The 27,440-nt window shown below is 42.4% G+C and overlaps 1 protein-coding gene and 1 pseudogene across 6 annotated transcripts; one reads left to right on the top strand and one right to left on the bottom strand.

Moving 5' to 3' along the window:
- Window positions 1-1,043: 1,043 nt before the first annotated feature.
- NMNAT1 (nicotinamide nucleotide adenylyltransferase 1) lies at window positions 1,044-27,440 on the bottom strand. Of its 5 annotated transcripts, none has more exons than XM_082613018.1 (6): window positions 27,361-27,408; window positions 26,612-26,740; window positions 8,517-8,687; window positions 6,272-6,455; window positions 4,843-4,988; window positions 1,044-4,116 (listed from the first exon to the last, which is right to left on the bottom strand). In XM_082613018.1, exons 3-6 carry the CDS (start codon window positions 8,629-8,631, stop codon window positions 3,716-3,718), a joined length of 846 nt encoding a protein of 281 aa, XP_082469144.1. In that variant the 5' UTR covers window positions 8,632-8,687; window positions 26,612-26,740; window positions 27,361-27,408; the 3' UTR covers window positions 1,044-3,715. The 5 variants fall into 5 exon arrangements, with proteins under 5 accessions (XP_082469144.1, XP_082469145.1, XP_082469146.1 ...); XM_082613019.1 differs by lacking the exon at window positions 27,361-27,408 and adding an exon at window positions 27,286-27,355; XM_082613020.1 differs by lacking the exon at window positions 26,612-26,740 and having other exon boundaries at window positions 27,361-27,440.
- LOC309799063 lies at window positions 14,586-20,127 on the top strand (annotated as a pseudogene). Its single transcript has 6 exons — window positions 14,586-14,659; window positions 16,359-16,421; window positions 17,375-17,454; window positions 19,164-19,294; window positions 19,721-19,787; window positions 20,038-20,127. The product of its transcript is annotated as an uncharacterized misc_RNA (transcript).

The raw sequence follows: 27,440 nt of genomic DNA, 5'->3' as shown, positions 1-27,440 counted from the left end.
CAAGGGGGCAGAAAAGAAAAAGCATCGTTTGACGCAGCAGATGAAGCTAAACCACCCCCTTGGCTCAATCGCACTAGGCATTCAGTGCCCCAGTTCCAAGGAACTGCTAACAAGTGCTGTTCACACTTGTCCACTAACCAGGCAAACAACAACACAGATCTCCCCATATGCTGTATACTCAACTGAATGAAGCTTCAGTAAAGGACTTCTACTGAACGTTCTTTTGCTGCTTCAAATTAGACAATGTAAGAGGTAAGGGAGTACAACACATAATAAACACCAGCATCAAACAAAGCACCAGCTCTACACATTTCCTAAACTCTTAAATTCACATTACAAGAGCCAAGTATGAAAAAGGTATGGTAGGGAACAAACAATGGCATTTTTTCCCTCTTCCTCAACAGAAGCCACAACAGTTACTGGTATTTATTCCCTTGTGAAATTCATTGTCTTATTTCATTATCCAAAGAGGAAGTTCTGTCCTTAAGGATACCCTAAACTACGTTATTACTTTGTGGCATTAGCGGCATCCTGGTACTGGGACAAAAAGGCAAGCAGCTCCTTCCATGTACAAAGTTGTTGATCCATAAATAGCACAACAACAGGATCATTTCACTGTTACCAGGTCTCCTGGGAGGGTCCCCAGTGGGCCCTGAGGTCAATATACTCACAGCTGAGCAGACTGTGGGCACTTCTAGGCAGGAAGGCAACAAAGTAGAAAAGAAGTTTCTAGCACTGGAAACTTCCTGCAGTTCACACGCAGTTCATATAAACTAAGTGTAGTTTTCCAGGAGAAGAAATCAAAGTTAAATTTTGAAAACTTCATCTGTTTCTAGATTGCTATTTTTCAGTACTGCTACAATTCTTAAACTCCAAAAAGCTGAGGAGCGGAAGAATGATCCTCATCTCTACAATCTGAGATTATAACCTTTCATTCGTTCAGCAAATAAAAGACTGAAGCTGTTGGGTGCCAGGCTTTGCTCTCCTCCGTCTTTGAGAAGTCGGCCCGTTGACTTTATAAGAATAAGCCACGAGCTGTAGAATTTACATTTGCCAAGTTTATTTAACATTTTCCTTTTTTAAGTGGTGGCTTCAGATCTGACTATCCAACTGCACAGGTATAAGTACTTTTTTTTCTTCTACAGAGGTATAAATCCTTTAGAGTGGTGTAGGTATGAAATGTAAATTATTAGATGTAGGTATGTAAAGGTAAATTATTCTACTTTCTTCTTTTAAAATTATTATTATTTTGGGGAGCTGTGTTGTGTCTTCGTTGCTATGCGCGGGCTTTCTCTAGTTGTGGCGAGTGGGGGCTACTCTTCACTGCTGTGCACGGGCTTCTCACTGTGGTGGCTTCTCTTGTTGCGGAGCACGGGCTCTAGGGCACACAGGCTTCAACAGTTGTGGCACGAGGGCTCAGTAGTTGTGGCGCACGGGCTTAGTTGCTCCACGGCATGTGGGATCTTCCCAGACCAGGGCTCGAACCCGTGTCCTCTGCACTGGCAGGCAGATTCTTAACCACTGTGCCACCAGGGAAGTCCCTATTCTATTTTCATTAGAAATTTAACTTTAGTCCTCTTTCTATCACAGAGTGATTTTCATGAACCATAAAACTATTCTAGAAAAAGCTATTTCTGGTCTTTTTGCTGTATTAATTGATAAAACTTCCACAAAATTTTAATCAGTAGCAAACCATATAACAAGTTTGTGTTTTTAGCATAACGTTATGACTTCAATTATTATTTGGGTGTTCTACTTTGGGTAAAGTTCCTACAAACGGACAAGAAGAGAAAAAGTGTAAGAAAACAGACTCTTTCTGCTTAAATCCACAAATGGCAGGTTCACAGTGGGCTGGAATAGAAACAGCAGGGGTCTTCAGAAACTCGAGGGTTTTAGATTGAGATTTAGATTGAGTTTTAGATTGAGATTTCTTCCACAAGCCACTCATCAGGAACCAAAATTCTGAGCTAAAGGAACTGCTGGGGGGCTTTCCTGGTGGTGCAGTGGTTGAGAATCTGCCTGCCAATGGAGGGTACATGGGTTTGAGCCCTGGTCCGGGAAGATCCTACATGCCACGGAGCAACTAAACCCATGCAGCACAACTACTGAGCCGGTGCTCTAGAGCCTGTGTGCCGCAACTACTGAGCCTGCATGCCACAACTACTGAGCCCACGTACCACAACTACTGAAGCCTGAGTGGCTAGAGCCCGTGCTCCGCAACGAGAGAAGCCACCGCAGTGAGAAGCCCGCGCACCACAATGAAGAGTAGCCCCCGCTCGCTGCAACTACAGAAAGCCCGCGCACAGCAACGAAGACCCAATGCAGCCACAAAAAGAAAGAGGAACTGCTGGGCTGGTCCAGTGCAGCATTTCTCATGTCCTTTCACCATCTGATTAAGCTACCAGTAAAGGCTAAGAGCATTCACACCTCACAAAATCCTTGAGTGAGATCTCTCAATCTCTGTGGTTCTCTCTGTGTCAGGTAGCATGACATCCCTTCTATACAGAGATGGCAGATGGCCAGGGCTGGACCACGAGCCACAACAGAGCTGTGCTAAGAGAATCTGTGCATAACATGGTGAAGGCAGAGGCTCCCTGCCTCTCGTGGACATCAGAAACACCCGTGTACCTTTCTAAACATTCCAGGGCTCAGACCCCTCTCCCTGCCTCTACAAGTGGGGCTGCAGGCAAGCGTGCCTAGCAAAGCTTCACTGGCCTTCTGATGTATGCCGGAGAGAACCAAGCCCTGGCGTAGTTTCTGCCAGGACTTCACAGCCGGTATTTTGCACAGCTGGAGATGACTGATCAGTGATGCATTTTACAAGATCACTATTTTAAGAATTCTTTGGCCACCCTGAGTGAGGGCTGCCCAGGAAAAAAGGCATGCATAAAATGTTCGTTCCTTTCGTAACTAAAATTAGGATCTTAAATGGTCTCTTTACTTTTCACACTTTACTTCTCTTTCTGTGGTAAAGCCAGGATGTCTTTTTTGAATTCTTTTTGTAGTTAGTTTGATTGAATGTTCTTCTACAAGGTTCTTCTACAATTAGTTCTGCTACTGATCTCTTGTTTTAAAGATAAAGAGGGGACTACCCTGGTGGCGCAGTGGTTAAGAATCCACCTACCAATGCAGGGGACACGGGTTCGAGCCCTGGTCTGGGAAGATCCCACATGCCGCAGAGAAACTAAGCCCGTGTGCCACAACTGCTGAAGCCCACGTGCCACAACTACTGAAGCCCACGCGCCTAGAGCCCGTGCTCCGCAACAAGAGAAGCCACCGCAATGAGACGCCCACACACTGCAACGTAGAGTAGCCCCGGCTTGACGCAACTAGAGAAAGCCCGCGCAAAGCAACGAAGATCCAACGCAGCCAAAGATAAATAAATAAATTTATAAAAATAATAATAATAAAAAATTAAGATAAAGGGATTTGTATATTGAATGTTCTTCTATAATGTTCTTCTACAATTAGCTCTGCTACTAATCTCTAGTTTTAAAGATAAAGGGATTTGTATATTCCTAAAAAAAAATTGAAATCATTCATCTTAGTAACTTCTGATAAAGATAAACCTGATCTTAAATTACTGATTTTTACCAACCTTTTAAACTTTAATTTATTAAAGAGGATCACAATTCCTTCCCCCATTTACTAACAAACACCCACACTGTTTCAAATTCCCAAAAGGGAAGTCCACAATACCATGCTGGAGAATTTCTTATGTGTCAGCTTCTGAAGTTTTTCTCTGCAAAGGAGCTAGGATCACCCCAACATTCCTCTCCTCACTCTCGGAGCTATACAAACTATGCTTCTCAATATATTCCTGGACAAGGTCTGGTACCAAGTAGCGAATGCTCTGGCCCCTTCTGAGGGCTTGCCGGATCTTTGTGGATGAGATGTCATTGGTGATCCATTCATTCACCAGGTGAATGTTGTTCTGGTGTTTCCACAGCACGTCGGATTCATAGATGAATTTCTGAGCATCACTTCCAGCCCGAGTAATACATATAAGCCCATAGTCTCCCACGATTTTGTTGATATCCTCACCCTTCCACAGACTGGGCACGCCAAAGGACTCCAAGAAATCTGCTCCACACAGCAACTTCACCTTTGGCACACCTGGGAAGAAGAAGAAAACAGAGCTTCAGGGTTTGCCTTTTTTAAAAAAAAAAAAAAAATTTATTTATTTATTTGGTTGTGTCGGGTCTTAGTTGTGGCAGGTGGGCTTCTTCGCTGCAGCTTGCAGGCTTCTTAGTTGTGGCATCCAAACTCTTAGTTGAGGCATGCATCTGGGATCTAGTTCCTGGACCAGGGATCGAACCCAGGCCCCCTGCACTAGGAGTGTGGAGTCTTAACCACTACGCCACCAGGGAAGTCCCAGGGTTTGCCTTTTTAATAATGCCCTGCATCAAAATGAATGTGTACGTGGGTTCTTCTGGCTAGAGGGTTCATAGTTTCTATCAGATTCAGATTCTCTAAAAAGAGATCCAGGATCCCTCAAAAGTTAAGGTCGACCTCCTGCAGGATAAATAAGCTCAGGGTGCCTCTGACTCTCTCTTCCTTCCATCATAAAACTAACAAGGGGTGGGGAATTCCCTGGTGGCCTGGTGGTTAGGATTCCGGGCTTCCAATGCCATGGCCTGAGTTCAATCCCTGGTCGGGGAACTGAGATCCCTCAAGCTGTGCAGTGCAGCCAAAGGGGGGGAGGGAAAGAAAAGAAAACGAACAAGGGGCATTTTCCAGGCACCCACACATATTGCATATGAAAGTAAAATACAAAGGGGGCTTGCTCAGCTCTAGAGTCTTATCAGCTATCATTGGTAAGTCCTGGCAAAACATACAGACCTTTTGTTTCTGTTTGCTCTAGTGATTTCTTTTGACTAAAATCTTGTCTTTGTTCAACCCACTTCCTCTTCCGTCCAAGCCTTTCCAGTACAGGTGAGTCCTGCTGGTGATCACAGCTACTGGCCTCCAGCTTCTCTTGATGGTGTCTATAAAGCAACAAAGCAATAGAACGTTCCTCTTTCTCACAATGCTCAGCTGAAACGTCATCCCTCTGGAGATGCCTAAGAGCCTCTGATGCAGTGTTAAAGGCTGGGAGCTGTTAAACACATTTAACCACAGGTACAATGCCAACTACTCAGAATGGGTGCCTTCGAATACATAGTTCTGCTGGGTCAGAACGGATGCTGGCCAGGATATGGCAGCCCTGGGCTCTGGCTGTCAAGAATGGAAAGCAAGGAAAATCCTGGGAGCACAGCAAATGGTAGCTATTACTATTCTAAGCTGTATGTGTCTGTGTCATAAAAACAAGCATTAACATTGATTACAGAAAGTAAGTCCCCTAAATACCAATGAGGTCCATTCCGAGAGCATGTTCGTAAGTCCAACAAAGTTAGCTTAGGTACCCAACTAACACAATCGTCTATATAGTACTGTACTGTGATAGGTTTATAATACTTTTCACACAAATAATATATAAAAAACAAACAAGTATATACTGGACCCCGACAAGTAATCTCTTACCATGTCAGTGTGGTGGCCAGACCCTAAAGACTGGGACAGTTTAAGAGCAGCATCGTTGGCAGCAGAAGCAGGAACAGTTTCCTGAACTCCAACTGCAGCTAAGGAGGCATGACCTTGAAACAAGTCACCACTTCTACTCTTCCAGCCCTTCTTTTCAACATTTCTGCATGAGCACCTAAAATCCCTTCCTGCTTAAAATACTCAGAGTGGTTTCTATTTCCTATCGTAACCCTAACTGATATGGTTAGAACCAGAAGGTTCGGACTCTAAGAACAGACATTAGACAGGTTTTTCCAAAAGTCCTGGTGTTTTATACTCAAGAGAACATTCAGTAATCATTAGATGTTACTCACTCTGGTTTCTGAACGCTTAAACTGGAGCTGTTTCAGAGTTCTGAGTGCAGCGATTTGTGACAACCCCCATATGCTGTCAGGGAAGCAGCTCCCAAAACCAGCTCTCTCCGTGATCAAGCATCATGGCTTCTCTTCCTTAAATTACCTGCCTCTCTCTTTTATACTTAAGACGACTGACCACAGTAACATCATCTTACAACTTCACCTTTCTCACTTGGGGCACAGACAGGCCAGGTGTGCTTCCTCTATTCTTTAATAGGGATATACAGTTAACAAGTGTGCAAACATCTCAAAACACAGTGACAGCCATAAAGGCTGAGCACCACCCACGCCCTGTTACCGTGTGATAACCTCACACAGGAATGGCATGGCAAAGCTGACTGCACCACGGATACCTCAGCACCGTGGCAGTCTCTATCCAATCCTGTTGAAGACTTTCCCATGTATCAACTTCCAACCATTTTGAGTTCCTGGTGGCGAGTTCTGCCATGATAACTCGGTGATGGGCAGAGATGAGTCCTTTCTTCTTATATGCATCGCCGACGGGAGAAATTATGCCTTTGATAACTTCATATTTTCCTGGGTAAAGAATTAGATTTGATATGAGGTATTATAACAAATTAGATTTTATGCACAGGAAATATCAATATGGTTTCATAATCACAGATTTCCCCCCTCCTCCTTTTTTCACAGGGATCCAGGCTTATTTATTTATTTTTAATTGTGGTAAAATATACACAAAATTTACCATTTAAGCTATTTTAAGTGTACAGTACTGTGACATGTTGTACGACCATTACCACCGTCCATCTCCAGAACTCTTTCAACTTCCCCAAGTGAAATTTTTGTACCCATCAAACACTGACTCTCCATTCCTCAGCAGTTTAAATTTTGACTGATATTGCCAAACTGCCTCATAAAAAGCCTTAATCTATTTGTACACGCAAGAGCCCATTCCTTCCCAACACCTGATATTTGACATTATCAAGTTTGAAAACTTGTGTCATTGTGATGGGCAGAGTATATCTCATTTTTTATTTTAGTTACCTGATTATTAGTGAGTTTGGACACCCATCCACCTATCAGCACACAGCATGATCACTTATGTAACAAAACAAAATAAATCTGTGTGTATGTAGGGGAGAAAAAGTTTTCCTCGACCCTCTTAGGGTCCCTGGCGGGGTGTGAAACTGACAAAGATAGATTAACAGGAGAAAAGCATACAAATTTACTTAATGTAAGATTTATGTGACACGGGAGCCTTCATAAGGAAATGAAGTCTCCAAGAAAGAGTTAAACCCAAGTACAGTAAGTCCCCTACATATGAACCTTCGAGTTGCAAACTTTCAAAGATGCGAACGTGTGTTTGCATGTCCAATCACATAAGTTAGTGCGTGTGTCTGGCGCACATTGTCACGTGCACTGCATCCTCTACGAGTGGTTGTGCTTTTGTGTACTTTACTGTACAGGACTGTAAGGGTACAGTAGTATAGTGTCTTTATTTCTAGCTAGATTTGCAAGAGGACGACTTCACTGAACTCCTTGCTGTGCAACACGAGGAGCTTACTAATGAAGCTGTGATGGAATTGGAGGCCCAGAGAAAGGACAAAGAGAGAGGAGAGGAAGAAGTAACTGAAGAACTGAAGAGATTCACGACGCAGGAAATGGCAAGGGGATTTTCTTTATTTGAGGCGGCACTGTTAGTTACTGAGGCACAGGACCTGAACGTAGACGGTACATGAAGGTTGCGGCAGCCGTTCAGAATGCAATCCAGTACTACCAAGTCATCTATGATGAGAAAAAAAGAGCTACTACCCAGACATCACTGGATTGTTTTTTCAAGACGGTAGATGGAATTGAATCCAACAAGGAACCAAGGAACCAGAACCTGTGCCCTCAGCGTCAGGCGTGAGCGGCATTGAAGATTGCCCTCCATCTCCTGTTGCTGACGATCCTTCAGCTCTACCATCTCCCACCTCCTCTCCCTCCTCCAGTCAGTAACTCTTCTTGCCTGTTCACTCGATGCCAGCCCCTGTATGCCAGCTGTTGTACTGGACTACTGTACTTTTCAAGGGACTGTACTGTAAGATTAAAAATGTTTTATTTTTTGTGTTCGCTTGTTTTTTATGTATTATTTGTGTGAAAAGTATTATAAACCTATTACAGTACAGTACTATATAGCCAGTTGTGCTAGTTGGGTACCCAGGCTAACTCTGTTGAACTTACAAATTGGACTTATGAACTCACTCTTGGAATGGAACTTGTTCTATATAGAGGACTTACTGTATTTTTATGCTAGGTTGGATGAAGGGTAAACAGTCATGGCGAAATATGATAGGGCAAAGAGTACAAGGTAAGTGTAGAAAACTCAGGGGAATTTAGCAAAGAATGTTTGTTTGACTTCCCTTTGTCTTCAGAGATAAGGATGCTCCTTTTCTCAGGTTTAGGGAGAGCACCTCTCACATGAACGTTTTACGATCTGCTTCAGGGAAGAGGGGTGGAGGGAGGAGGTCAGAGTGACCTTCCTGCTTCTGCTGTTTTATCAAAGTCCTTCCGTTTAAAATATCCAATATGCCAAAGTGCTGTATTGTAGGGTAGTGCATCCTGAACCCCATCACTGCTTTTGGCTACTGTTCCTACCTGTTCCATTCATGTAGTCCTTGGCCAGCTCAAACAGCCTGAGGTGCATATTTGTGATAGGATTAAAGGAACCACAAGCAAGGAGAACCACTTCTGTCTTCTCTGAGTTTTCCATGCTGAGAATTTGAAGTTGTCGATCTAAATGGAAAACTCTGACACCTCTCTTACTGTCTACAAAGGAAAAAGAAAGTAAGTCCAGTTACAGGTCTTCTGATGTCTTTCCATGTTCTCATTCCAAATAGGTGGAATAAATAGTTGGCTTCAGTGACTATGCTGGGTGAATTGCAAAAATGGCCCCTTTTCTCCACCCTTCCTTTTCAATGTGAATTTGCAGCTCTTACGATAAAGGGATGGAATCTCCTTCGCACCCTTTGTGACTTGCTTTGGCCCAACAATGTGGCACATGGGAAAGTGTTCCCATTCTGAGCCTAGGCCTTCGAGGTGTTGTACACTCCCACTCTCTTTTGGACTCCTGCCCCTGACATGAAGACAAACCCAGGCTAGCCTGCTGGAGGACGACAGAACTTGCAGGAGAGAGCTGGTGCTCCTGCTGACAGACAGCTAACCGTCAGCTATGTGGCTGAGGCCATCCTAGACCATCCAAACCCCAGACAATCTGCTTAGATGCACGAGCAAGTCCAGGTGAGATCAGCTGAGCCTGGATCAGATCAGAGAACCCACAAGCTGAGCCTAGACTCATGAGCAAAAATGAATGTCTGTTTTGCGACTGCACTACTGTGGCCGCGGTTAACAGATACAATGACATGATCATCCACCAAATATAACTCCCCAACATCCCGTCCTTCAAAACCGTATTCTGCCTCTTAGTCAACATGGTCATGTTATCACTTTCAACTGAGTAACAGTTTACGATGGACAAACTCGTTTTCATATCAGTTATTCCATTTGATCCTTCCGTAACCCTAATGAAGTAATGCAAGGCAACTGATTTTAAAATTTTATTTAAAAATTTTTATTAGGGCTTCCTTGGTGGCGCAGTGGTTAAGAATCCGCCTGCCAATGCAGGTTCGAGCCCTGGTCTAGGAAGATCCCACATGCCGCAGAGCAACTAAGCCAGTGCGTCACAACTACTGAGTCTGCGCTCTAGAGCCCGTGAGCCACAACTACCGAACCTGTGTGCCGCAACTACTGAAGTCCACGCGCCTAGAGCCCACGAGCCACAACTACTGAGCCTGTGTGCCGCAACTACTGAAGTCCACGCGCCTAGAGCCCGTGCTCCGCAAAAAGAGAAGCCACCACAATGAGAAGCCCGCGCATCGCAACAAAGAGTAGCCCCCGCTCACTGCAACTATAGAAAGCCCGTGGGCAGCAACAAAGACCCAACGCAGCCAAAAAATAAATAAAATTAAAAAAATTTTTTTAATTAAACGAAGTCACGTATATAGATATGAAATCATAGGGTGACAAAAGGCCCATAATGGAAGCAACAGTCATTGGCCATATCTCACCCACCAACCCCTCCAACCAAATCCCTAAGAGGTGACCACTTTTAACTTTTTCAGCTATTTCTTCTGGTCGAATCTATCGTAATTCTATATTATGTGCTTATAATGTTATTTCTTAATTTATCCAAAGAGTGTCTACTTACTTTCTCTCATGATCGAAGAAGATCAGCTCATACACCCCCATTACACTCAGGCTATATATTTGGGAAGTTTGGGAGAGAGTTGTGAGGGTGTATGAGAGCTAATCCTCATAGATTATGTATGGGGGGGAGAGAGAGAAAGAGAGAATCTCTAGTCTATGTTGAAAGTCACCTTCTCCCACAATTCTGAGGCATTGCTTCTAGACTGCAGTGCTAACAGTGAGAAATCCAAAGTCACTTCCAGTAATTCTGATCCTTTTAATGTGGCTTATATTATTTCTCCCTTGATGCTTACGAGAACTCTGTCCCCAAATGTTCTGAAATTTTACAGTGATGTCCTCTAGTGTGGCTCTATTTTCATCTATTGTGCTGGGCCCTGAGCAGGCCCTTTCAATCTCAGAACTCATAACCTGCAGTTCTATAAAATGTCCTTGAGTTATTTCATGGATGATTTCCTACCTTCCATTTTCTCTGTTCTCTTTGGAAATGCCTAAGAGTTAGAGCTGAAGCACTGGGACTGGTCTTCCAATTTTCTTATCCTTTCTCTTCTCTTTTCCATCTCTTACCTTCATGCTCTAATTTCTAAATATCCTCAAATTCATCCTCCAATCCACCTACTGAGGTTTTCATTTCTGCTACTATACCCAGTTTTTTTTTTTTGGGGGGGGGGCCATATCTCGAGGCTTTCAGTATCTTAGTTCCCCGACCAGGAATCGAACCTGGGCCCTTGGCAGTGAAAGTGCTGAGTCCTAACCACTGGACTGCCAGGGAATTCCCAAAACTCAATGTTTTAGATCTTTGTCCTCTGAATGTTCCTTTTTATGGTATTCTGTTCTTGTTTCACCAATGCATTACGCTCTCTAATTACTCTACCAATATTAATGATATATTTTAAATTTCCTTCAAAGAGCTGATAGGCAGTTCTAAGTGGGTAGGTAGGGCTTCTGCACAGTGGGCTTCACTGTATGATAACTTGGCTGTATTACAGGTCTTTCTCCTAGGACTGGTCAGCGTCCACAAAAAAGTATCCTCCAACCTCCTGCCTATATAGCATAACAGTTACGAACACTTGCTCTGAAATCAGGCTGTCCAGGTTCAAACCACAGCTCCAATATTTACATGAGCTGGATGACCTTGGGCAACCTAACCCTAGCCTAACCTTCCTTTTGCCCCAGTTTTTCTGTCTTAAAACAGAGAAAATAATATTACCTACCTCATGATTATTGTGAGAAATAAGTGAGACAATACACATATGCTACATAAAGATGCTTTTGGCAAGTAACGAACACACTATGAATATAGCAATTATTTATGTTGCATATCATGTTGCTGTAATTCAACTTTTTTCCAAAAAAATATTTATTTATTTATTTTTGGCTGCATTGGGTCTTCATTGCTACACACGGGCTTTCTCTAGTTGCAGCAGGCGGGGGCTACTCTTTGTTGCGGTGCACGGGCTTCTCATTGCAGTGGCTTCTCTTGCTGCGGAGCACAGGCTCTAGGCGCAGAGGCTTCAATAGTTGTGGCTCTCCAGCTCTAGAGCACAGGCTCAGGAGTTGTGGCACACAGGCTTAGTTGCTCCGTGGCATATGGGATCTTCCCGGACCAGGGATTGAAGCCATGTCCCCTGCATTGGCAGGTGGATTCTTAACCACTGCACCACCAGCAAAGTCCCTCAACTCTTTTGGATCTTCAAAAAAAATCAATTTCAAATGGTTCAGTCAACTATTATTACTCTACTGAATCTGTTTTTTCATGGAGGCTTTTTTCCGGAAATTCTTTCTCTAATCTGGGCTGGAAATCTCTCACCCACTGTGCATCTGTCCTTCTGAAATATGACATTTCATCTCTCTCCTAAGGGAGATCCCCTATTTCTTAGAACCATGTCATTGTCTTTCTTGTTTTACTTCCTAATTTTTCTGGAGCATATCCTCAAATAGCTTCATAATAAAGGGCAAATGGAAGATAAAATAAATCTGTCTTTATTCTTCCTTAACTGAGAGAATTCTAGGCTGGAATTTTCTTTTAAAATTATGAATGCATTCTTCATTGTTTTCTGGCACCGAACACTGCTGTTGAAAGTCTGGTGCTATTCTGATTCTTGTTCCTTTTCATGTAACCTGCTTTGTCTTTTTGGAAGATCTGAAGCATGTTCTTTTTATCCCCAATGCTCTGAAATGCCATAGTGATGCGTCATAGTGGGGGTCTTTTTTCATTCATTGTGCTGGGACTCAGTGAACCTGTCTATCTCCAACTCAAAGCACTCAGTTCTAATTATTTCTTTAATAAACACTCCCTATTAACTATCAATAAATAAAATACTTTCAGGAGTTCCCTGGATGCCAAATTGCTCAAAGTGTTTTGGGAACTTTTAGGGAATCACCTGTAGACCCTGAAGTATTTTTATGATTAAAGTTGAAACATAACGAATGACAATAAAGAAAACAACATTTGGGAATTCCCTGGCGGTCCAATGGTTAGGACTCTGAGCTCTCACTGCCGAGGGCATGGGTTCAATCCCTGGTCAGGGAACTATGATCCCACAAGCTGTATGGCGCGGCCAAAAAAAAAAAAGGAAACTAACATTTATATGATACTTTCTAACTTACAAACTACTTTTCATGCACATTATAATTTAATTCTCACCATAAAAGAACAAAAAATGGCCAAAGACATTTAGTTTGTTCCAAATAATAACCTATTGTTAGATATTTAGTTTTTCCAGTTAATCGTCTATCATTGGTCATTTAGATTTATCTAATTTTTCACTATTACAAACATCTCGAAGAAATAATAAGTTGAGAATGAGTTGGAAATTAAGGCTATAAAACATCTCACTGTGTACCTGTAAGTCTTGCCAACACTCAAAAGACCTGTATCAGGACCATTTATTTGTAGTCCAATTGTGTTCAGACCCAATTGTTAGTTTGACCAACTTACTTTTGCTCAGATTTTATGCTCGCATGAGACAAAGTTAGTGAGTAGCAGAACCAGGGCTAGAATTTAGGTTTCCTGACTCCGAGGTTCTCTCTCACCAAAAAGAAAAATTCGAGATAAATTGGAGCTGTGTAGATTGGAAATGAGCCCTTCTGGCTGAGGAGTTGCGGAATGTGAACTTCAGTTCCTTAGACAACAGGAAGCTTTGAAGGTTTCTGAGCAATGGAGTGACAACAGGGTTCTAGAAAAACAATGCTCTAGAAAAATAAGGTGACATGAGTGTTTAAAATCCTTATATGGTTGTATGATCTTGACCTGATCACTTAATTCTGTGTCTTAAGTTTCCTCATCTGCAAAATAGAGATCATGATATGATACGGCAAAGTGCTTATGACAGTGCCTGGTGCAATGTTAAAATAAATGGTAGCCGTTATTTGTGAGGAAAGTGATAATACTGATGATGGTGATGCTACTGGATTAATTGGAAGGGGCAAAACGATAGGAAGGCCAGTTACAAAGTAATGAAAGCTTCAATTTAAGTACAGTCAGTGGGAATGGAAATTAGGAAACATTTATTCAATAAATACTTGAGGTCTAGTCCAAACAGTGGCAGGGATCACAGGGACACTGCTAATTGTTAATAGGAAATAAAGGAGAGAAGGGTCAATAATGTTCCACACAGCATTAAAAAAATGAGTTCACTGGTTAGAATGATTTAAATGTCCTACCTTTCAATTATCATCCCAAGGATGATACCAGGATTCACTTGGGGCTTGTTCCCCCCCACTCCTTATCTGCCCCCCCAATTCCCATGCAAAGTACCTGTGGTATTATGGGGTGGCCCTGGGCCCACAGGGAAATCAGGGTATCTGGGCAGCCACTGAGCATGCTCTCAAGGACCATGGTGGAGGGGCTTGATTCAGCTGGAGCCCAGCGGCAGTCCCAGCCCCACCCATCTCAAGTTTCAGGTACCACTCCCCAAGGAGACTAAGCTGTGAGCTGGAAGAACAGTAAGCTTGAGAGCAGGAGGTGCAGATCCCCTGGGAGCTGCTGGCTGTGCAGGGAAGGATGGAACAAAGAGCCTGAAGCCCCTCCCTGACCTTGGGGGTGAGCTCAGGTTTACCGGTCCTCCCCAGGGGAAGGGGTGGGGAAGGGGCTGGGGGAAGCTGATCTCTTGGCTTAAAGGAAGCTTTCTCTCTTTTCACATTCATGACCTGTCTCAAATATCCAGCTCAGTTCTATTAATTCACTGTTAACACAGCCAGCTTTAGACTTTAGATCCTCAAAACCATAGAAGAATTAGGTTACAGCGAGCTTCTATCTATCATAGCTTAGAGTGGTTTTCAGAGAACAAGGATCTGCCCCTCTCCATTGGAGGGGACTTCCTCCGTATCCCCGAAGGGTTCCTGAGGAGGGAAGGGGGCCTCGGCAGGTGAGGAATGAGTGTAGAAGAGGTTTGGAAGCTCTAAGGGGACTGTTCGGGGTCTTCCTTGCCTTGCTCCAGCTGCTCAAGGACCAGGGCCACCATGATTCACTTCTGTCTGGCTCACACAGCCTCCCACTTGCACTGCTGGCTGCCAAGATCTCATCAGCTCAGGCTGTAAGTGTCCCTCCCCAGCCCACTGTGGCAAAAAGTTCATTTCTTCCTGAGGCTGTCCTGAGGTTGAAGTAAAATTTATTTTCAACTTTAAAATCACTGACTTTAAGTTTCAAAAACATTGATGTGTAAACATTAATGAAACATTTTGTAAACATTAAGTCAGTTTTTAAAACATTAACTTAAAAAAACAAACTGTTTGGCTTTTCTTGTCACACTTCAGAATGCTCAATATAATTAAGTCTATTTTGACCGACTGTTAATGCAATTGACTTGACAACTTCTCAGATTTACACCTCTAAAGAGACACTATTCCTTTTAAAATAGTAACCTTCAACATGTAACCATATTCTAGTTCTAACAATGTGCCATTGCTTTAGTCTGGGGGTATTTTTTTTTTTTTTTTGCGGTACGTGGGCCTCTCACTGCTGTGGCCTCTCCCGTTGCGGAGCACAGGCTCCGGACGCGCAGGCTCAGCGGCCATGGCTCACGGGCCTAGCCGCTCCGCGGCATGTGGGATCTTCCCGGACCGGGGCACAAACCCGTGTCCCCTGCATCGGCAGGCGGACTCTCAACCACTGTGCCACCAGGGAAGCCCTGGGGGTATATTTTGAAATTGCTTTTTGTTTTGAGTACCTTCACTGGGGGTAAACCTTTGTCTTTGGAGGGGAGATTTAATTTCTACAAATACCCTCAAGTCGTTCAGTGCTAAATCCAATTAATAAAATAAATAATTAAGGTGAATAACCGTTTACAGTGAAGAGACAGAACTATTAGTTAAGGAAGAAGATTTTCCTACATGTGTGGAAACTATGTACGTGTAATCTCAAAAGAATTTCAAAGTTGAGCGCTAACCACAGGCCTCATGTGGTTGTGTAAGTTGTGGGAGGTATGTTAACTCACTCCGTGTGAACCACCTGGCTGGGGGGAGAGTGAGCACAGTACACGGCCATAGGGTCCTAACCACGCTGTAGCTCACCTTCTGCTGTAGCTCTACTGCTCACTACTACTAGGTGTTTGTCCTCAGACTAGACATTTAATGTTTCTGAGCCTCAGTTTCCTCATTTATAAAATGGGAAACCACAGTCCCATTTCATAGGATTGTGTGCATATTAAGTGAGAAAGTGAATAAAAAATGTGACACATTTGTCTACTAATTATGAATATTAATAATTCTTACTATTGCTTGTGGGTTGTCTTATGTCATTAACTTACAGCCATGGTAAAGAAACAAAGGTTCTCAGGGACTTCTCTGGTGGTCCAGTGGCTAAGGCTCCATGCTCCCAGTGCAGGGTGCCCAGGTTCGATCCTGGTCAGGGAACTAGATCCCACATGCTGCAACTAAGAGTTCACATGCTGCAACTAAAGATCCCGCATGCCTCAACTAAGACCCAGCACAGCCACAATAACGAAATAAATAAACAAATAAATAAGAAACCAAGGTTCTCAAGATTCCTTAGAGACCAATAATCACAGATATCGTAGGAGCTCAATAAATGGTAACTATTATTCTTACTGAACTATTATTAGACATAATTTTGCTATAATGGGATGGATCTCAGTTCATCTTTGCTATATTTAAAACTTTTATTTCTGTGGTTTGATGTAACATTATCGTGAAACAGAACTTGAATTTGGTTTCTTGAAGGCATTTCATCACTAAAAAAGTAATGTATAATGTAACTCACTGTGTCCCATGCAGCCAAGTGACAGTGTTCCTGTTTGGGACCACCATTCTGACCCTCCAGTTCTATGTTCTGCTGAGGTAAGTTCTTTCTCCAGCCAACCCCCTCCCCTGGCAGCTCAGCATGCACGTCTTACCTGTGGAGATGGTTCGGGTGCCCTCTGCCATTCCTGTTATGTGTTTAAATGCAGTCTGCCCCATTGTTTTGCCCCTATTATCAATGGTAGTCACCCGTTTCACCTCTTTGAAGAGTCAAAAATCTCAGTACAGCGAGGAGAGCTGGGATTTGGGCAGATTGAGTTTAACTTTTAATCAACAGTTATTTCTTCTAGTATAAGAAGCCGTCAAATGAGAGCACCGACGTTTCAATTTATGAATTCCCTAGAGAGCAGTCCCAACAGCCCAGCATTAGCTAACTTTTGCAAGGCTGAGGGTGACACAGGCACACTCAACCGGATTATGACTTGATCTGTTATTTCAGATTCTATGTTGGATATTAGTTTTGGCTGAAAAAGTCAGTTAATACCTTTTTCAGGCAAACGAGGCAAATGCAATGTGATACATTCAAAATAAACTGCAGTTCTAAAAATCCTAAAAAAAAATCTGAAAACTTAAGTGATGGGGAAGGAATGGAAACCGTGACACTCCTTGTAATTAGCCTAATTCAAACTTGCCAGCTTCTACTATAAGAGGTTTGTGTGTGGTAGGGCGTATTTCCTTACTCCAGAATTTCCACAAAATGTTTTTTCACCAAAATGTCAAATTAACATGAATTAGAAAAATGGTAAACATTCCTTGTCCACTAATTAAGATAGTAATAACTCTTAATAATATTTTTATTAATGCTAGCATGAATTAATTTGCAGTCACAGTAAGGAACCAAGGTTCTTAAGAGGAGTGAGTTGCCTGGAGCCAAATGAACCTAGTGCCACAATTAGAATTCAAGGGTCAGTGCCTTCTGGTTTTACACTAACAGCGTGGATTTCTTCTAATAAGTAATCAATTAACGTATGACCCAGGGTATTGATTTTTAGGCCCAGATCGTCTCGATACTGCAGTCAACCTCTCCTCACCAACCTGGTTGGTAATATCATCTTTACTTTCTTCGCAATTGGTAAGTGTGCAGTCATTCTGTCAAGCACTTATTAAGTGTCTACTATTTGCCAGACGCTACTAGAATAAAAACAGGTAAGAGAGGACTTCTTGCTCTTCAAGAGCTCAAAGACTGAAACCTAAGAAGAAATTCACATTTAGAATTCAGGTGGAGGGAATTCTTTTTTTTGGTTTTGGTTTTTGGCCATGCCGCACGGCATGCGGGATCTTAGTACCCCAACCAGGGATCGAACCCGTGCCCCACTGCAGTGGAAGTATAGAATCTTAACCACTGGACCGCCAGGGAAGTCCCTGAAGTGAATTCTTAAAAAGTTACTTAGTATCTCTTTTAGTCATCCTACAACTTGAATATGAACCCAAATTAAATTAAATACTAATGTTTTGTTTTGTTTTGTCTTTTGCGGTACGCGGGCCTCTCACTGTTGTGGCCTCTCCCATTGCAGAGCACAGGCTCTGGACGCGCAGGCTCAGCGGCCATGGCTCACAGGCCCAGCCGCTCCACGGCATGTGGGATCTTCCCGGACCGGGGCACGAACCGGTGTCCCCTGCATCGGCAGGCGGATTCTTAACCACTGCGCCAGCAGGGAAGCCCTAATGTTTTGTTCTGATGTTATAAAATTCTTTACAGTTATAAAAATATCAGATTTATCCACTCATTCAATAGTTACTAAGGAGATGATATAGGTAGAAAAACAGGGACCCCAACTAACTGAAGTCAAAAAATGATACAGAAGAGTTGGACTCTGAAATGTGCTGAAGTTTTAGGAATACCTTAAACTAGTATATCTTAGTTATATTTTCCTTTGTATGTACTTTTAAGAGTGATGTGCACTTTAAATTAAGACTATGTCTAAATTTTTATAAAATGAAAGAAGTTATTGGGTGCCTTAACATGGTTCTAGAAAGAGTCTCCAGAGAATTCCCTGGTGGGAGGCCAGTTCAAACAGTCATCCCACAACAGCAGGAGCTACTTCTTCTCTCTGACCTTTCTTGCCCTCATTTCTAAAATGGAGATAAAAATACCTGCTTCACAGTTTTGCTGTGAGGATTAAATGAAATAACGGGGGAATTAAAAAAAACCTGTCACAGTTATCATCACTAGCATTGCCGACAGTAAGCACATGACCTCGATCAAAGGAAAACCTGAGCCTGGCTAGGTTTTGAGCACTTTTGTTCCACAGCAGATACATGAGGAAACACCTTCTATTTAGGGTCTGCATTCTAGAATATATTTCTGAATGAAATAATGCCATTTTGCAGCAACATGGATGGACCTAGAGATTATCATACTAAGCAAGGTAAGGCAGAAAAAGAAAGACAAATACTATATGATATCACTTATATGTGGAATCTAAAATACGATACAAATGAGTATATCTACAAAACAGAAACAGGCTCAGACATACAGAACAGACTTGTGGTTGCCAAGGAGAAGGGCGAGTGGGGGAGGGAAAGATTGGGAGTTTGGGATTAGCAGATGCAAACTATTATATATAGGATGGATCAACAACAAGGAACTATAATCAATATCCTGTGATAAACCATAATGGAAAAGAATATGAAACACATATATGTATAACTGACTCACTTTGCTGTACAGTAGAAATTAACAAGACATTGTAAATCAACTATAGTTCAATAAAAAAAAAAGGAATATATTTCTGAGATAATTCTACCCAGTAAACTGATGCTGTTCCGCTGTCCTTTTAGGTTTTACCATGCTGCTTACTCAGATGGAACCAGTCCCACAGGCACTAAAGAGGATGTTTTCTGTATTTGGTGTGGGGTCCTTCAGTGAAGGAGTCTGCACCGCAGTGTTAACATTTTTGGCAACCGACTGTGTATGTTTTTAAATACTGAATTTCCAAAGGCTCATCTTAACCTGAAAGCTTGGCTCTATACAATGCACCATTAGTCTTCAACATTTACTGTCTACTTACACTAAGAAAAGAGATGGAGAGATAGAACTCCTAAGTAGACACATCACAGTTGAAACATTTCAACAGGGAAAGTTTAAAAATTCCATGAGAGATTTTTCTTTTTGTAGGGTGAAGTCTGCTTTACTAGAATTAAAAAAAAAAAAAAGTTAAGACATTAATCAACAGTGGAAGGAACTGCTGGACGGGGTTGGCACATTAAGCAGGAAGCTTTCCACCTCCTGCTAAGTTGGTGCCTTTGTTTAAACCCTTTCAGCAAAAACATTTAAAATATGTACTGCAATTAAAAGACAAGCATTGCTAACAGTGCTTTCTTCCTCCCAAATATAGGAAAAAATGACTCCTGAACTTCACTACTTGTCTGTGATGCTTTCAGTAAGCAGCGTGGTTTCTACAGGTAAGCAAAAACTTCCCAAGTAACCCATACCTATTTAAAGGCTTACCAGTTCTTCAAGGGAAGTAAATGCTCAGCTAGGATTGTTACATTGCAAGGGGAACGTATAGCTCCTCTTAAAGGAGGAGCTCCAAGAAGCTACAGAGTTTTAGAAGCAGAGAAAAAGCAGAGAGGGTTAGAATGGGATATAAAAAGCCATCCTTCTCACATTATTTCCACTCCATTTAATTAGATCCCATTCTTTATCCTACAGTGCTTTGCTCAAGCCTGGGGCTGACTTGGCTGGCCAGTGTAACCTGTCCAAGGCCAGATGCTAAATCAACAGTCTGAAGCTGACATTTGAGCCCTGCTGGTCCCCTGCCTTAGACATATGTCTTGGCAGGTTGAGCCTTTTCCAGCAGCCCTGTCATCTGACTACCGCCAGCAAACATGTGACCGTCTCCACCCTGCTTCTCCTAGATGAAGAGGTCAGCTGAACATCAGAGCCACGACAACAAAAAGCACAGCAAAACCCGGCACTGGGAAGAAATCTGTCAGGGGACAACGTTAATGAGCACTGACAATGGATAAAAAGGAATCATTCAACCAAAATCACTGGGTCGACAGCACAACCAAATTCAGCCCCAGTAAGGATCTCCTATTAGATACTCTCAAGAGCATTAGTGCTTTGGCTTTCTGAACCTCCTTTTCTGTTTCAATGAAGTTAGTAGCATCAGCTGGATGGCCGCTATAAAAGTAAGTATTGAGAAGGAAAAAGAAAAATATAGATCTTAGTAATGAACAAAGGTCTAGTTTCAAAAGAACACAGTGATCCAGACTGTATATTTGAACAAGGTCAATCTATCACTTCTTTAAAAGTGCAGTGGGAGATTTTAGAGTAAAAATCATCACGATCTCCCCTACCTGGGCTACACCAATCTCTTGCATCATGACAGTCAACTGCTGTCTAGAGAAAACAGCCAACTGACCTGCATGATGCTGTGTCTTTTGACTTGTTCTGTGTGTATGCACAGATTCTGAGGGATTTTAAGTCGGAGCTAGATACCCACAGATGCTCTCAAAGTCTTTAGTAAGTGGAGATAATGCCATTTCTTGAGGGGAAGAACAGTATCTCTTGGCAGAAGGAACAAGTTTAATACAAACATCTCCCAACACATCTATGACAGACGCAGATCTTCACAAATGGGAATGACTGTTTTCCATCTGCTTCTCTGTTCAGGTGATACTTGCTGCAGGGGAAGTTACCCACCAACACACTATCCATCCACCACACTGACATTTTCTGAGCACCTTTCACATTCCAGACATAGCGCTAAAACTTAGGAGTTAGAAACACGAGTAACTCATAGGTTAACAGTGAAATCCCCTGAAATAATTCTTTTACTATGGTTAACAGAAACTATTTAAAAGTAACACGGCCTTTTACATTCTCTAGAACTCATTAACCAAATATTAACATGTCAGATGAATGTCAACTTATCTCAAGATAGGATTTTTATCAGAAGTTTCTTTTTTACTGAACTATCTAGACCCTCACCCCCAAACCTGATCTACTTGGAGATCTCAGCTGATGACATCCTTCCAGTTGCTACAGTCAAGTACCTCAAATCATCCTAAATGCATTGTTTTTCTTTTCCCACACCCCATCAGGAAGTCCTAATGGCTCCACCTTCAAAATACATACAGAATCCAACCATTTTTCGCTAGTTGGAAATTTTTAACTGACTCTTTCGAAGTGCAAGAGGCTGCTTCTTAAGACCAAGGCTGCTTGGTACTTCTTTTTTTAAAAATCAATTTATTGATTTGGTTGCTCCGGGTCTTAGTTGCAGCAGGCGGGCTTGCGGGCTCCTTAGTTGCAGCACATGTGCTCCTTAGTTGTGGCTCCAGGGCTCCTTAGTTGTGGCACACAGGTCCCTTAGTTGTGGCATGTGAACTCTTAGTTGCAGTATGCATGTGGGACCTAGTTCCCTGACCAGGGATCGAACCCGGGCCCCCAGCAACGGGAGCGTGGAGTCTAACCCACTGCGTCACCAGGGAAGTCCCTGCTTGGTACTTCTGTGTCTTGAAATTATGCAACATTCTTAACATAACTCCAGAAAACGAAATTCTGTTTCTTAATTGATAAGCATAACTTGAAGCATAATTTAACCAGCACCTTAACCCATAACCTATAAAACTGAATTTTCATGACCTTTTATGCTTTTATCATTTCCTCCAAAACCAAGTCATCAGAGTTAATTTCATTAAGAAACATTTATTTTATGCTACCGATATCGTATGAAATACAAAGCATGCTCTTTCTCCACACAGGTGAAAAGTATAAAATTCTAAAACTGCTATTTTTTAGCCCCTCATAACTTAGACAGCCATGATCAGCAATCGTCCCTCACAGACTGACAACACTTTCTGCTATAATCCATGTTCGCTCCGAGTGGAAAACTTCTGCTGAGCAACTTCGTGGGGGATGCTTTGTTTCAGTGGTTCTCAATTTGGGACCTGGGTTTCAGAGGTACAAAGTCTCTGAAGTTGTAAGCAAAATGTTGGGCATGTGCACCTATGAGCAACTTTCTGGGAGAATGTCAAAGGAAGTTTGAGAAAATAAAAACGTTAAGCATTACACTCATTAAATTTACTATAAGAAAAAAAATACTTGATGTTTGACATCCACTACTCTCCATTTAAAATTTAAAAAACAGGGCTTCCCTGGTGGCGCAGTGGTTGAGAGTCCGCCTACCGATGCAGGGGACATGGGTTCATGCCCCGGTCCGGGAAGATCCCACATGCCGCGGAGCGGCTGGGCCTGTGAGCCATGGCCGCTGAGCCTGTGCGTCCGGAGCCTGTGCTCCGCAACGGGAGAGGCCACAACAGTGAGAGGCCCGCGTACCGCAAAAAAAAAAAAAAATTAAAAAAACAAATTTAAAGTTAGTCTTCACACTACTTTTTCCACAGCTACTAAACCCTAGAAGTGAAAACTTTCTAATTACTAATTGAATTGAATTGAATATTGAATTTCTAAATGCTCCTCTAATCTGAAAGCTTGGGTATATTCAATATACCATTAGTCTTCAATATATATTTTCTACTTATATTAAAAATAAAGATATGTAAAAATAGAATTCCTAATTAGACATATGTCATAGTTAAACATTTCACTGGAGAAGGGTCAAAAAATTCAACACAGAATTATCTTCCTTTTTCTACTTTACTATAATTTTTTCTAAGTTAATATGGAACTGTTGGAAGATTGTTTTAGGGTGTCCCCACGCTCAGAGTTTGGATTTTATCCTGTAGGGAACGGGGATGTTTTAGAGGGCTTAAATAGGCAGTAATATATCAGTGCACTTTAGAAATAATTCTCAGGACTTCCCTGGTGGCACAGTGGTTAAGAATCCGCCTGCCAAGGCAGGGGACGTAGGGTTGAGCCCTGGTCCGGGAAGATCCCACATGCCGCAAGCAATGAAGCCCATGCGCCACAACTACCGAGCCTGCGCTCTAGGGCCCGTGAGCCACAACTACTGAGCCCATGTGCCACAACTACTGAAGCCCGCGTGCCTAGAGCCCGTGCTCCGCAACAAGAGAAGCCACGGCTCACTGCAACTAGAGAAAGCCCACGTGCAGCAACGAAGACCCAACAGCCAAAAATAAAAACAAATAAATAAATAAATTTATTTTAAAAATGCATACGTATAATGGCATATTAAATAATGGGGCTATGAGTAAAACAAAGCAAGGCAAGAGGATAAGGAGTGTTGGAATTCTAAATAGGGTGGTCAGGAAAGGCCTCACCACGTGACATTTGAGCAAAGAATTAAAGGAGACAAGGGAGTGAGCCAAGCAGACACCTAAAGGAAAAATGTTCTAAGCAAAGGAAACAGTGCAAAAGCCCTGAGGCAGAAGCATGCCTGCCCGGTTCCAGGATCTCCAGCGAGATCAGAAGGGCTGAGCAGGAGTTAACAGAGGGAAGGAGTATTGGTAGATGTCATCAGCGGTAAAAGGGAGCCACTGCAGGGTTTCTGAGCAGAGGAGTGACATGACCAAACATATTTTCAAAGGATCTCTCTGGCTGCTAAAACTGACAACAGAATGTAGGGGGAAATAGGGTGGAAGAAAGGAGACCAGATGGGAAGCTACTGCTGTAACCCGGGTGAGAGCTGATGTTGACATGGACCAGGGTGGTAGCAGCGGAAGTGGTGAGAAGTCATTCGATTCTAGATATATTATAAAGGTAGAGCCAATGTGATTTGCTGATGGATGGAATGTGTGCTGTGAGAGAAAGAGGAGTCAAGAATGACTCCAAAAATTTTTGGCTTAAGCAACTAAAAGGCTAGAGTTACCTTTAATTGAGAAGAGAAAGATGGCCATGGAATAGGTTTAGGGGAGAAGATCAGTAGTTCAGTTTATAAAGAAGTTAAGTTTGGGATATCTATTAAATATGCAAATAGTGGTGTTAAGTAGGTAACGCAGAACAGAGCCCAGTTCAGGGGAGAGGACGAGAGATTTACTAGATTTGGGGTTATCTGCATATAGATGGTATTTAAAGTCGTGAGACTGGATGACATTACGAAGAGAGTGAGTGAGACAGAATGCAACAGCAGTGTGGGCATCACCGGGGAACTGGTTAGAAATACACAACCACAGGCCCTACCCTAGGTCTGCTGAATCAAAATCTGCATCTTAACAAGATCCCCAGGTGATGTGTATGCATCTTAAAGTTTGTAAAGCTCCACTGGTCCAGGTGAGAGATAATGAAGGGTAATAACAGGAGGGATGGTGTCAAGGGTTTACGAGTAGATGAGCTGAGTGAATGGAGGAGGGAAGGAGGTGAAGGGAGATTTCTGACTTAAGAGACCACTTAGATGGTGTGCCGAGAGTCAACAGAGAGTATCAGGGGAAGCACAGGTTGGGAGGTATGGAGGGAAAGCATAAAGAGAGACACTACAGTTTTAAAGGTGCTGCTGAACTTGAGGTATACACAGGACATCTGAGTAGGGAGATCTAGTAGGTAGACAAAAAGAGAGAGACTAGAACCTGGCAGTAAAACCCAGTGACACTAAAGACTACCTTCAAGGAGATATCATGGTTAAAAGAAGGCTGTTTATTTGATTTGAATTTTTTTTTGAAGAACAGAATTAGAATGTTGGTTGGTTGAGGGAAAAGCACAATTAGGAAGCCACAGAACCTGCAAGAAAGCTAATAATTGATGGAGAAAGGTCCTTAAGGAGGCCACAAAGAAAGGGTTTTTTTTTTAAGAAAGGATTTTAGGTACAAATTAAGAGCATAGCTTAAAAATAATGGGGAGAAATGAAAACATACGTCTACACAAAGAATTGTATGGTTTGGCTTTATACGTAACAGCCAAAAGCTGGAAATAACTCAAATGTTAATCAAGAAATGAATGAATGAATGAAGTTTATTACTCTTATACTCAAATAATGGAATACTACTGAGCAATAAAAAGGAAGAAACTACTGATACAAATAACATGGATGAATCTCAGAGACATTATTTTGAGTGAAAGAAGCCAGATACAAAAAAGAACATGCTATATGATTCCAGTTATATGAAATTCTAGAAAAGAATTTAATCTATGACAGAAGACAGATCAGTGGTTGCCTGGGGCGGGGGAAACTGACAACAGAAGGGCAGAAAGCTTCAGGGTTCCTGCTGTGGAATCATTTTTTCTCCTGTGCTCTTCACCGAATGGCAATACATTCACCCATTCCCTTTGGATGGGCTTGTTTCTCATAAATAAATATCCAGTTACGCTAATGTAACTATAGTGATGGTGACAGCTATAACAGTAACATTCACTGAGTTCTTCCTGTGCGCCAAGCAATATACTAAGCACCCATGTGATCCTTACAACACTCCAGTGAAGGAGGTACTATTATTATCTCTCTTTTCCTAACACATGAGGAAACTTAAGCTGTAAGAGGTTGATTAACTTGCTCAAGATCTCAAAGCCTGTGTAACAACCTTGACTCTAAAAGTTCATGCTCTTAACCGTTACACAAGACTTACAATGGTACGTTATCTACCGGTAGACATTAAAGAGGTCCACGCGTTCAGAGCGCCTTTGGCTCGTGGCGCTTCTTATTAGCCACTCAAGTTTCATCTGCCCCTGCATTTTCCCTACCTAGCTGGAGCAACTAGTGCTCTCTGGACTCCCACCCCAAGTCCAAGTTGAGGTGTCCTAAACCTTCCCAGCTGCCAAGGAGTATTTATCTGGTTTTCCAGTTATGACTCCCAGTTCTGAGGTTATCTTCCCCAACGCTCTCTCCTGTGACTACCTACCTAATATTCATTCCTCTTTTCCCAACATCTTCTCTTCCCTCCCTATTCCCCCTCCAGGCTAGTATTCTATTTTTGTTTGAGAACTGGAACCCAAACCAATTTCTCTTGTCTATGCACTAGGAATACTTTTCCATTGTCCATTAGCTCTAAACGGAACTCAAAGGTATGTAAGAATACTCTCAGCATAGAACCGCTGAATCAGATTGTCACCGAGAAAGAGCACGCAAATACAATGCACGTATGGTGAGGCCTTTCCTCCACCACTTCTAAGACTGTACACACTAAAACCAACATAAATGCCTAAATAGAACACCTGATTATCATCATCAAAGTTAGGGGATGAACACAGTGAGAAAATGTTTATTCAGCAAATTCTTCCAAAGATGAAAGAAGTATATTTTCCAGTTTCGTTTTGTGTGGCACTGGCCCTATTTGTCATTGAGAGTTCGATACTACACAAAAACGTTGACACTTCCACACATATTCACATGTCAAAAATTAGAGCTAATTATATTAACATGACAGCCACTTACTTTTACAAAGCAAATTCTGTGAATCTGAAGCGTTTTGCAAGGTAGGATATTGGAACCATTCCAACTGGTGTGTCAACAGTCTTCTCTAAGTTGGCCTTAGAACAGTGGTTTCACATGCAAATTGTAACTCTGAGAAACAATTCACGGTGGTAAATTAAGAAATTCTATGATTGGACAAACAATTCATTCTGGTGGAGTTCTACGGTAATCTTGGAAGTTTGTCCTGGGCGGCTGAAATATAATTAACTTTAAAGACAACACCTGAGAAACAATTTCGCCGTAAACCCTGATGTCGTCTTGTGGATTAATGACTTCAAGGAGATGGGCTGGGAACATCTGAAAATGGTTTCCACCTAATTTCTGAGTAACTTCTGGACTGTTGCCAACAGCTAGCAGTCTCCTTCTCAAGAGGAGTGAGTGTCCCGCTCCCAGGAACATGGGTCTAGTCTTTTATAGATTTGGAAATTAAGGATTTCAGAAAAAAGAGAAGTGCCCCGCCAAGCCCAAGAAGCCTCTAGAAAAGGAATTTTTTTTCCCCAGGGTGAACTCACTTGTTCCAGAGGCAAATTTACCGAGGTTTTCGGTTCCACTGAGAGAAACAGAAACAATAAAGGGGCAAGACTCCCTGTTCCAAACTTGAATGTGACCTAGCTTCAGGGACAGTTGTACCTTACCCTCAAAGACTCTAAGCAGTCCTGAGCTGACTCCACCAGAGACGGGTTTTTCAAGAGCTCGGGGAGGTGACTTACCTCCGCCTCAGGGCGGACCGGCCCGAGCTCTCCGAGAGACGCTCCGCAGCCCGGACGCTAATGAGGGTAACACCAGCGGC

The sequence above is a fragment of the Mesoplodon mirus genome (assembly GCF_964341445.2).
Source record: "Mesoplodon mirus genome assembly, chromosome: 3".
In the NCBI taxonomy this organism is placed as follows: domain Eukaryota; kingdom Metazoa; phylum Chordata; class Mammalia; order Artiodactyla; family Ziphiidae; genus Mesoplodon; species Mesoplodon mirus.
Note: the sequence above shows the minus strand (reverse complement) of the source record. Positions and strands in the feature narration are given on the sequence as shown.

What these genes read in the sequence shown, in the direction of transcription:
- NMNAT1 (XM_082613020.1), bottom strand. Translation starts at nt 8,631, where the DNA reads ATGGAAAACTCAGAGAAGACAGAAGTGGTTCTCCTTGCTTGTGGTTCC. An exon ending in GAGACTGCCACGGTGCTGAG is followed by an intron (nt 4,989 to 6,271) that starts GTATCCGTGGTG and finishes GTTGCTTTATAG; the next exon opens with ACACCATCAAGAGAAGCTGG. An exon ending in AGAGCAAACAGAAACAAAAG is followed by an intron (nt 4,117 to 4,842) that starts GTCTGTATGTTT and finishes TCTTCTTCCCAG; the next exon opens with GTGTGCCAAAGGTGAAGTTG.